Raw genomic sequence first — 12,500 nt, 5'->3', positions numbered from 1 at the left:
TTAGGAGAGGTCGATTACTGACAATTTCTTGCAAGACGAGAACAATTCACCCTCAGAATATTACACACCAATCTCTGCAGAAACCGTGTCTGTCTTGGGACTCTCCGTGCAACCTGCAAAGGAAGAAAGACCGTCACTCAAGAAGGTGTTTTCCCACTAAAAATGGAAACCAAGATGTTCAGCAGAAGTCAGAATGGTGCTTTTTAAATGTTAGGCTTGTCAGAAGCCATTTCTGCATCCTTAGGTTGGCTGCTAAGCCTCCATGAATAATGAGAGATAATTGTGGACAGTTAGCCCCTGATTATAAACTGATATAACGTCTCATTATTTAACCAGTGCACTATATGAACACTTATTGCTCAAAATGTAGACATTCCCCCCACATTTTGCAGTTTGTTAGGTTATTTAAATTAAAAAACTAGCTTGATACCTGTGCTTTGCTACGAAACTATGTGATAGGTCTTAGTTTTGGGGGAGGAAAATAAGGGGGGGGTATTCATCTGGCTAGCATCCTGTCAGTATGTGAGAGAGTTGAGAGCTGTTTGGAAACTGAAGCAGTATTTGCTGTGTGAGCAAGAAAGAGACAGCAAGGAGCCTGGGTGTGGCTTAGCTCAACTGTTCTGTACTAAAGCTCCTTGCTGCTGTGAAAGTAAAATGGAAACAGAAATGGAAACTCCTCTCCTCTGCTGTTCTGCATTTGGAAGAGATTTCTTTTCAGGTGGGGAGGGGGAGTAGAACTCCTTAGCATCAGAGCGTGTTAATAATAATATAGGAAATACTAATGCTCTAATGGTCATTTCGAAAAATCTTTTCTTAGCACCTAGAAGCCAAGAAGAACATACATGCCAAATTTCAAGTTTGTAGGCTTTACAGTTCTGGAGATTTTGTGATGCTGCATGAGTGGTATTTCGCTTTTATATATATAAAAGATATACACTACAAAAAAAAATGGCCAGAGTCAGGCAGCATATTAATTTAATAAATTAATATTATTACAGGTAGTCCTTATTTAGCAACCACAATTCGGATTGGCAGCTCAATCATTAAGCAAATGGTCGCTCAATGATACCACAACTGTGCTTGTTATCTTATTTCCGTTTTCCTTGGCTTTATAGTATAGCCGTGTGAAAGCTGTAAATAAGAGGATTGATCATAAAGTTACTTTTTCCTCATAGTTGTAACTGAGAACGAATGCTAAATGAGGCACTTGCTAAACGAAGGCTATCTGTATTATTATTTTTATTTAAGCTCTTAGGAGAATTCATCATTTAGTGAAAGTAAAGTACAAATGACTTATCTGAGGAACCATAAAAACAGTATTTTACCCATACACACATATACAAACACACACACACACACACCTCACACAGTCACACACAAACATATAAAAATCATGTCCATTACATTAAAAAATGCCTATGTTTAGAAGAATACACACCAAAATAAATATATATGTTTTAATGCAAACTCTTTTACAAAAATTCTCGGATCCAGCTAGAAAGATTAGGGCAGGGGTCAGCTCTTTCACCCCTCTGCTGCAGCTCCCTATTGCTCAAAATATGCGTCACAACAACCACTAATGTGCGACACCCACCGGCATGCGATTTATTGAGTTTTTTGACCCATCTTTTTTTTTTCTTCTGGAGCTCAAAATGTTTTTGTTGCCTACAGAAATATAAAATTGTTTTCTCTCTAGCAGTTCAATGATTTCATAAATGCAACATACTATAATTTTTTTATACATAGCATAAAGGTTTTTTTAAAAAATGATATAGGCAGTGTTCTCTTCACTTTAGATGTCAAAAGGGTTTTGTGACTCCCGGTGTTTTCTTTTCTGTGGGAAAACGGATCCAAATGGCTCTTTGAGTGTTTAAGGTGGCCAACCCCTGGATTAGAGAAATTTTAAAACACGAGAAATAAAAGAGGCTTAAATTTCCTCATTCCTATTTTGTATATTCTCCAGCATTGTTCTCCTATGTCCCAGTGAAGCAGAACTGAAAAGAAAATTTCCAACAATTCTAGTTTTCATATTTTTCCCTCCTGTGGGGGTTGTTGAATTGTTAACTTCCTGCCTTGTGAAGCTTGTAACAACCTCTTTTTCATGCTATTTAATTCTCATCTAGAGATGTATTATTGTGCAGGGCATTGATCTAGATCAGGGTGCCTAACCATGGCAACGTTGACACTTTATTTTATGTATTTAGTTAGTTAGTTATTTCGTTTGTCAAGCATGTATGAGAAAACAAGTATAAGTATGAACATAACATGTAAACATATAAGTACAAACAGGTGTAAGTATATACATAGTAAATGAGTATGAATAAATGGGAACATTAGGACAGGGACGGTAGGCACGCTGGTGCGTTTATGCATGCTCCCTTACAGACCTCTTAGGAATGGGGTGAGGTCCACGGTAGACAGCTTAAGGTTAAAGTTTTGGGGGTTTGAGGATGTAACAAGAGAATCAGGTAGTGAGTTCCATGCATTGACCTCTTTGTTGCTGAAGTCATATTTTCTGCCATCGAGTGTGGAGCGGTTTACTTTGAGTTTGTATCTATTGTTTGCCTATGTGTTAGTGTGGTTGAAGCTGAAGAAATCACTGACAGGTAGGACGTTGTAGCAGACAATTTTGGGTACTAAGCTTAGATCAGATCGTAGGCGGCATAGTTTATTTATTTTTATTTTATTTATTTTATTTGTCAATCGCTTACAAGATAATAGGTATAAGTATAAATCCGAGTAAGAATACAGGAAATAGGTACGAATAAATGGGGACAATAGGACAGGGATGGGAGGCACGATGGTGCGCTTATGCACGCCCCTTAAAGGCCTCTTAGGAATGGGGTGAGGTCAATTGTGGATCGTTTGAGGTTAAAGGAGTGGGGGGGTTAGAGGATGTAACAACAGAGTCAGGTAGTGCATTCCAGGCATTGACCACTCTGTTGCTGAAGTGGTACTTCCTGCAATCAAATTTGGAGAGGTTAACATTGAGTTTGTATCTGTTGTGTGCTCTTGTATTGTTGCGGCTGAAGCTGAAGTTCTAGGTTGTCCCGGTCCAATATTTCAAGCCTGGTGGCATAAGGTATTCTATTGTGGACTTCAACTCCCAGAATTCCCCAGCCAGCCATATTGAAGTCTACAAGTCTCAACATTGCCATGGTTGGACACTTCTGGTGTAAACAGAGCCATCTCGTCTTTTATAATATTATACCCATGCTGCATTCTTGGAATATTTAACTTCTGCATCACTTTTGCTATTCAGGGTTCGTTTGGCTGAGGAGACTGTTGGCTGCTCTGAACGTTCCTTAGATGGAGTCCAAAGTGTTGGTTATAAATATTTAAGTTATAAAAATCCTACACAGCAGCGCGATGACAATATTCTCAGCCATGGAGTTTTTATCTCCGTAGATTCACCCTCCCACCTGGGCTCTCCCTCTCAGCCATGACAGAACGAGATCAAAGAGCAGATGGAATTTGCTTTGTATTGTCCTCTGCTGGGTTGAATGGCGAACGTGCAGAAGCTGTATGAAAGAACGCAAGATTTTTTTGACTCCCAGCCAAGCTGTCTGTTTGGAGGGGGGGAAAAAACACCCTGGAAAATGTTGGAACTTGCAAGTCAGAGTTCTTGCTTTTCCAATCCATGCTTTAAGCAACGTAGAACTTAGGAGAAATTTCCTGAGAGTGAGAACAATTAATGAGAACAATTAATCAGTGGAACGACTGACCTCCGGAAGTGGTGGATGCGCCATCACTGGAGGTCTTTAAGAAGAAACTAGACAGCCACCTATTTGAAATAGTATAGGTTCTCCTGTTTGAGCAGGGGGTTGGACTAGAAGACCTCCAAGGTCCCTTCCAACTCTGCTATTCTATTCTATTCTATTCTATTCTATTCTATTCTATTCTATTCTACTCTACTCTACTCTACTCTACTCTACTCTACTCTACTCTACTCTACTCTATTCTATTCTATTCTATTCTATTCTATTCTATTCTATTCTATTCTATTCTATGTTCACTGCTATGTTCACCGGTAGTAGGGCGTCATTTTTAAAAGAATTGGCTTTGCCTTCGAAGGCGAAGGGAAGGCGGTGACAGGAGCGCCTGAAGCCGAATGTCTCCGCCGGGCTCCGGTTGCAGGGAGGAGCCCTGGCTGGCCGCGTGTGGCTGCGCCAAACGCCGGCAGCATGGGGAGAAGGGAAAGCAACGGTGGTGGAAGGTCTCCCGATACGAAGTGCCCCACCAACGCCGAAGTCAACGCAGGCAGCACCATATCCGGGTATGCAACAAAAGTACTTCCTAATGGCAAGCCCCACTGCCATTCTCCATCATTTTGCATGTTTAATATAGGCCTTAATTTGGGGGCAGGGGCTTAATTTGATTTTATGCCTATAAAACATGCCGGGACTTTCTATTGGGGGAGGCCATATTGTTGGAGAAACACGGTATATTCTTCTCTACACTCTACTCTACTCTATTCTATATTCTCCTCTACACTCTACTCTACTCTACTCTATTCTATATTCTAGGGGTGGGATTCAAATTTTTAACAACTGGTTCTGTGGGCGTGGCTTAGGTGGTGGGCATGGCTTAGGTGGTCATGTGACTGGGTGGACATGGGGTCATGTTATTGGCTGGGTGTGGCCAATTCAATATCACTCACATCGAGGCACGCATCTCCTCGCCTGACCTCTCATGACTGTGGGGATGCTGCAACAGTCGTAAGTGTGAAAAAGGGTCATAAGTCACTTTTTTTCAATGCCATTATAACTTTGAATGGTCACTCCACACAAGCAAAGTACCAGCAAAGGAGGGGAAAAAAACTCCAGAGAAGTTCCAGAGACAGGAACTCTAGTCCTTCCAAGAATGTAATAAGGGTTAACGGAGAGGCAGTTTCTGTAAGCAACACCAGAATGTTTCCTTCCTTACAGGATTAGGCCAGTAATTTCTTCTAACAACTGGTTCTCCAAACTGTTAACAATGTTAACAACCGGTTCTAGCGAATAGGTGTGACCTGGTAGAATCCCACCCCTGCTATATTCTCCTCTACACTCTACTCTACTCTACTCTTCTGTTGTTATATTCTATTCTATATTCTCTTCTACACTCTACTCTATATTCTTCTCTACACTCTATTCTACTGTACTCTATTCTATATTCTCCTCTACACTCTACTCTACTCTACTCTACTCTACTTTAATCTACTCTACTCTACTCTACTTTCTGTTCTATTCTATTCTATTCTATTCTATTCTATTCTATTCTATTCTATTCTATTCTATTCCATTCCATTCCATTCCATTCCATTCCATTCACACGATCCCCTTTTGTGACCTTCTGACAAGCAAAGTCAATGGGGAAGCCAGATTCACTTAACAACCATGGCAAGAAAGGTCATAAAATGGAGCAAAATTCACGTAACACATTTCTCTTTTAACAACACAAAAAATTGGGCTCAATTGTGGTCTAAGTTGAGGATTACCTGTACAGCAAATCCAGAGATGCTCTGAAGAAATGGAGCTATCCGGACTTTGCCCCCTTGTGATTGTGGTGACAGGCAGACAATGACACAAATGTACACGTGCCCTTTGTGTCCCAATGGGCATACACTTGAAGACCTCGTGGCAGTGCAGCAGAACACAATTAACGTTGCTAGTTTCTGGGCAAGATCTATTTAATTTGTACCTTTTTCAACCTTGCATTTTATATTTTAAATCTTATATCATACAGTGTGTCTTATTTTAATTGTGATGCTTCTGACACAAATAAAGAAAACAAGTTCAGGGTAACACGACTAAGCAATGCACTGAACTCTTATAATTCTATATTGTACGCTGGTTCCTGTAAACATGAAATTTTATTTTAATTTTATTTATTTTGATTTGCCAATCACTCACAAGATAATAGGTATAAGTATAAACATGAGTAAGAATACAGGAAATAGGTACAAATAAATGGGGACAATAGGACAGGGACGGGAGGCACAATGGTGCACTTATGCAGGCCCCTTGCAGACCTCTTAGGAATGGGGTGAGGTCAATAGTGGATAGTTGGATGTTAAAGGAATGGGGGTTAGAGGATGTAACAACAGAGTCAGATAGTGCATTCCAGGCATTGACCACTCTGTTGCTGAAGTCATACTTTCTGCAGTCAAGTTTGGAGCGGTTTACATTGAGTTTGTATCTGTTGTATGCTCTTGTATTATTACAGTTGAAGCTGAAGTAGTCATTGACTGGTAGGGCAGTGTAGCAGATAATTTTGTGTACTACGCTTAAGTCCAACCATAGGCGGCGTAGTTCAAGGTTGTCCAAGCCCAAAATTTCAAGCCTGGTGATGTAGGATATTCTGTTGTGAGCAGAGGAATGTAGTATTCTTCTCGTGAAATACTTCTGGACTCGCTCAATCGTATTAATGTCTGATATGCAGTGTGGATTCCAGACAGATGAGCTGTATTCGAGTATTGGTCTAGCAAAGGTTTTGTATGCCCTTAGTTAGCAATTCAATATTACCGGAGGAGAAGCTTCATAAGATTAGATTTACAACTCTTAATGCCTTTTTGGCAATGCTGTTGCCGTGAGCTCTGGCACTTATGTCATTCGATATAAGTACTCCGAGGTCCTTGACAGAGTGAGGGTCGTCACCGAGGTCATATCTGCCTAGTTTGTGTTTGTTGTACTGATTATTTTTTTTTACCAATGTGTAGGACAGAGCATTTGTTGGTCGAGATTTGGAGTTGCCCATTTTCAAACGTTTTATTTTGTTGTCGGTTAAAACATAACCATTCCCAGAACCTCTGATCAAGAGACAACGCCTGAGCGAGAGAAACCTGGAGGTAAAGTAAAATCTGTGTATTTCGTGCAACTTTCTATAGGAAAGTACTTTGCAAATCACCGCCTCGACCTACAACAGTTCATTTAGTGACTGTTCAAAGTTACAACGGCACTGAAAAGAAGAAACTTCTCTGACCCTTTTTCACACGAATGACTTCCCCAGGGTCACGTGATCAAAATTCAAACGCTTGTCAACTGACTCGTATTTATGACGGTTGCAATGTCCCAGTCACGTGATCCCCTTTTGCGACCGTCTGACAAGCAAACTCAATGGGGAAGCCAGATTCACTTAACAACTACGTGACTAATTGAAGAACGGCAGTGATTCGCTTAACAAACGCGGCAAGAGAAGTTGTGACATGGGGCAAAGCTCACGCAACAAATTTCTCAGCAACATAAATTCTGGGCTCAATTGTGGTCATAAATCAAGGATCACCTGTACAAACAGATCCCCCTCCCCCCCCAGACAGCTCCAGCCATCCCCCTGCAATCACGGATAAATGCAGTACAAACAGCAAAGTCAACGCAACATTAACTTTTCCAATGTACAAAGATTAAAACATAATTTTCACCACGGCTCGGGCAGTTAATGTTTTAACCAAGCGAATCAGTGTTTAGGGAGCTGGAATGTAGATGGTTGTTCCTTAGGGATATGGCCATAGATGCCCCAAGCTCTTGTTTAAATGGCTTTTTTTAAATTTAGTTTTTGCTGCTAGTCTCTCGCAGAACTCCGTCGAGGCTTTGCAGAAGCTCAAGAACCACAGTTTGAAAAACTCAAGATTGGTGGTGGAAAGTCTTGTTATTGCACTCTGCAAAACGAAGAGCAGACTGGCCCCTCGCAGGTTGCAACCTTTTCCTCAAACCTCCAGGATGAAAGACGGGGAGTTTAAGACCGAGAGGGATAGAATCAAGATCATGTGAAGCGTTACTACTTTATGATGCCTTGGTAAGGTCGTCCTTGGAATACAACATCCGGTTTTGGCCGCCACGGTATAAAAAAAGATGTTGAGACTCTAGAAAGAGTTCAGAGAAGAGCAACAAAGAGGATTAAGGGGATGATTAAGGGCTAAAACATATAAAGAACGCTTTCTGGAAACTGGGTTTGTCTAGTCTGATGAAAAGGAGGATTTGGGGTGACATGATAGCAGTCTATCTCAGGGGCTGCCCCAAAGAAAAGGGAGTCAAGCTATTCTCCAAAGCACTTGAGGGCAGGACAAGAAGCAATTGATGGAAACTCATCAAGAAGAGAAGCAACCCAGAACTGAGGAGGAATTTCCTGACAGTGAGAACAATTGACCAGTGGAACGGCTTGCCTCCAGAAGTTGTAAAAGCTCCAACACTGGAAGTTTTTCAAGAGAGATTGGACAGTCATTTGTCTGAAATGGTGTAGGGTTTCCTGCCTAAGCAGGGGTTGGACTAGAAGACCTCCAAGGTCCCTTCCAACTCTTGTTATTCTACTATTTATATTTTTCTCTGCATCATCACTGCATAGGGATCTGCTCACCCAGAGGGATGATTTTAAGATTGCTTACACGAAGCTTCAAATGTGCCAAGGCGCTGGAGCAAAACCAACCCTCTGTGGCAAAAATATATGGGATCTGGTGCAACTCTCTACCTTCATGGTCCTCGGAGCGAAAAGGAACGCAGAGCAAAAGGCAAGAAGGGAGATCTCAAAAGGGCAGGACACAAACATCACAATTGTCGGTGGTATTTACAGGTGAATTGAGAACTGCAGAACAATTACTTTTGCTCTCAGGAGGAATCACCCTCCCCAACCAACACTAACAAAATGAAAATTTGTAAAGTCCTACACTTAGAAAAACCAAAAGGACACATATAGACTGGGTGAAACCAGGCTCAAGAGCAGTAACTGGGAGAGGGATCTTGGGGTCTTAGTGGACAACCAGCTAAATAGGAGCCAGCCGTGTGCAGCAGCAGCCAACAAAGCCAATGCGATCCTAAGTTGCATTAACAGAGGGATACAATCGACATCAAGGGAGGTACTAATACCATCCTATAAAGCAGGGGTGGGGTTCTACCGGTTCGGACCGGTTCTATAGAACCGGTTGTTATGATTCTGCCCAGTTCGGAGAACCATAAGATTGTGCCCCTGGCTGGCCCCACCCCTCTCTTCTCGCCCCTCCCCTCCCCACCCAGTCAGTCCTTATCACACATGCATCACACCGTGCACATGCCCGACATCACTGACTGCGTTCTTCCATGCCCAGTCACTCCTTTTTTTCTCCGTCCTGACGATCAGCTGTTCCTATGATCAGCTGTTCCGGGATTCCCCTCACTGTCTTACTGCTTCGCCCAGGAGGGTTCCTGAGGCCCAGGAAGGCAAATAATGGATAGGGGGGCCTTAACCCCCCAGCTCCATTTTTTTTGCCTTCCTGAGCCCCCCAGGGAAGCTTCCTTGGAGCAAAAACACCCCCAGCTGGTTCCCCTGAGGCCCAGAAGGCCCCCAAAATGGAGCATGGAGGGGTGTTGCATGCCCCTCCAGCTGCATTTTCTTCCTTGCTGAGCCCAAGATAAGCCTTCTGAGAGCAAAAGCACCCCCCCAGGAGGCTTTCCTGAGGCCCAGAAGGCCCAAAAATGGAGGGGGGTTGTTTTAAAAAAAGAAGAAGCTACGCCCACCCAGTTACATGGCTATGCCCACCTAGCCACGCCCACCTAGCCACACCCACAGAACCAGTTATTAAAAATTTTGAATCCCACCCCTGCTATAAAGCCTTAGTAAGACCACACCTAGAGTCCTGCATCCAGTTTTGGTCACCACACTATAAAAAAGATGTGGAGACTCTAGAAAAAGTGCAGAGAAGAGCAACCAGGAGGATTAGGGGACTGGAGGCTAAAACATATGAAGAACGGTTACAGGAACCGGGCTTGGCTAGTCTAGTGAAGAGAAGGACCAGGGGAGACAGGATAGCGGTCTTTCAATATTTGAGGGGCTGCCACAGAGAGGAGGAAGGGGTCAAGCTATTCTCCAAGGCACCTGAAGGCCAGACAAGGAATAATGGATGGAAACTGAACAAGGAGAGATTTAACCTGGAAATAAGGAGGAATTTTCTGACAGTGAGAACAATCAACCCATGGAAGAGAAGTTGCCCTCGGAAGTTGTGGGAGCTTCATCACTGGAAGCTTTATTTATTATTTATCTATTTATTTATTAAACTCATATGCCACCCATCTCACCCCAGGAGACTTTAGGCATCGCATCAAACACCGCATCAAACATTAAAACTTTAAATAAACAAGATCTTCCATTTAAAAGTTCAGGTTCAAAAGCAGCAAACTTCCTGATCACTTGATGGCAAATGATTTTCGCCACCTAATTAAACAGCCCATTAAATATTTCCTTCCTTTCTCCTCTCCTGAAAAAAGAGATTTGGCGCTGGCCAACTGGAACACTGTTGGTTTTGCAATGAGTTATTACTCATGGGCTCCGTTTCTAAAAAACCTGCCTTTCTCCGATATAATCCATTGCAACAGCTGCACCAAACCCCTCTGTTTGTCATCCTGTTCATTCTGGGGGAAAAAAAAAAAATCAGAAACATCCTGACTTCTCACGCACGTGAAAAAATTATGAGCCCGCTGTTTGATAAAGCACGTCATGCAGTGGTGCCTAACCTTTTGGGGCTCCTGTGCCAAAAACTGTGCACGCCATTGCGCACGCTCACTTACACACCAGCACCCAGAAGGCAATGCACACACACACCCTGCCCCCTGCGCATGCATGCGCAATTCCCCCCCACCACCCCCTTACCTGCACAGCGCCTCCTGGCTGATTTTCAGTCTGTTTGAGGCCTTTCTCGGCCTGCCAGAGGCTTGAGGGAAGCCACTGCAGGCCAAAAAAAAATGGACCCGTTTTGTCACTTCTGGTATTTCCAGAAATACAGGAAGTGATAAAGCAGGCCTATTTTTCACCCTGCAAAGCCTGCAGAGGCTTCCCTCAAGCCTCTGACAGGCCGAAAAAGGCCCAAAAATCAGGTGAGAGGCATGCACTTGCGCAGTGAGGTAAATTTGCCTGGGGCTCACGTGCCCGCACAAATGGCACTGCATGCCACCTGTGGCACATGCCACATCATGGACGTAATGTAATGACATATTTTTGGGGGGGCCATAGATATAAACCGAGTCAGTGCATTTGTTAAGTGAACTGTGCGGTACAACCACAATTGAGCCCAGAAATTGGCGGAGTGAGCTGGCCTCCATGTTACGATTTTCCTCGCCACATTTGTTAAGTGAATCCATGCCGGTTTTAAATTAGACACACGGTTGTTAAGTGAATCGGGCTTCCACCATTAGACTTTCCTTTTCAGAAGGTCGCAAAAGAGAAGCACAAGACCCCCAGGACTCTGCGACCATCACAAATGTGAATCAGTTGTCAAGCATCCGAATGTAAATCACGTGACCCTGGGGAGGCTGCAACGGTCATAAGTATGAAAAACGGTCGTTGGTCGCTTTTTTTCAGTGCCGTTGTAACTTTGAATGGTCACTAAGTGAACTGTTGTAAGTTGAGGACTACCTTTAGCTATGCAAATCTGGGCTTAAGTATGAAAAACGATCATTAGTTACTTTTTTTCAGCGCTGCTGCAATTTTGAAGGGTTACTAAATGATCTGTTGTAAGTCATTTGTAGTTTCATCTGCATAATATATGAACTTTACAGGTAGTCCTCAACTTACAGCCATCCATTTAGTGGTCGTTCAAAGTTATAACGGCACTGAAAAAGGGTGACTTGCGACCCTTTTTCACACGTACGACCATTGCAGCGTCCCCTGTGGTCACGTGATCAAAATTCAGATGCTTGGCGACTGACTCACATTTACGATGGTTGTATGTCCCCAGGGTCACGCGATCCCCCTCTTTTGCGACCTTCAGACAAGCCAAATCCATGGGGGAAATCCAGATTCACTTAACAACTGTTAACAACTCTGGCAAGAAAGGTCATGAAATGGGGCAAAACTCATTTAACAAACGTTTCACTTAGGAACAGAAAGGTTGGGCAATCAATTGTGGTTGTACGTCAAGGACTACCTGTATTTAGCAATCCTTGGAAGGATGGAAGACTGAGTCAACCTTGAGCAGGTTAGGATTGAACTGCTGGCAGTGGACAGAGTTTGCCTTGCAATACTGCATTCTAACCACTGTTCCACCACGGCTCGCTCTATCTATCTATCTGTCTATTATCTATCTATCTATCTATCTATCTATCTATCTATCTATCTATCTATCATTGCAATAATCCTTAGACTTATATACCACTTCATAGTGCTTTACAACCCTCTCTAAGAGTTTACAGAGTCAGCCTCTTGCCCCCAACAATCTTGGTCCTCATTTTACCCACCTCAGAAGGACGGAAGGCTGAGTCAACCCTGAGCAGATTAGGATTGAACTGCTGGCAGTGGACAGAGTTTACCTTGTAATACTGCATTCTAACCACTGTTCCACCACGGCTCGCTCTATCTATCTATCTGTCTATCTGTCTATCATCTATCTATCTATCTATCTATCTATCTATCTATCTATCTATCTATCTATCTATCTATCTATCTATCATTGCAATAGCCCTTAGAATTATATACCACTTCACAGTGCTTCACAGCCCTCTCTAAGAGGTTTATGGAGTCAGCCTCTTGCCCCCAACAATCTGGGTCCTCATTTTACCCAC

General features: G+C 42.9%; 1 protein-coding gene across 1 annotated transcript in view; it reads right to left on the bottom strand.

The window, feature by feature from the left end:
- Nucleotides 1–12,500, bottom strand: part of ITIH5 (inter-alpha-trypsin inhibitor heavy chain 5) — a 41,306-nt gene that overhangs the window by 25,987 nt on the left and 2,819 nt on the right. Inside the window, exon 2 of the mRNA XM_087968890.1 lies at nt 69–113. Coding sequence (XP_087825016.1) covers nt 69–113 — 45 coding nt within the window. The remainder of the gene's footprint in view (nt 1–68; nt 114–12,500) is intronic.

Source organism: Notechis scutatus, chromosome 6 (assembly GCF_049901735.1).
Source record: "Notechis scutatus isolate UNSWTSFEM ecotype Mainland chromosome 6, rNotScu1.2, whole genome shotgun sequence".
NCBI classification, from domain to species: Eukaryota; Metazoa; Chordata; class Lepidosauria; order Squamata; family Elapidae; genus Notechis; species Notechis scutatus.
This window is presented reverse-complemented; position numbering and strand designations above follow the sequence as displayed.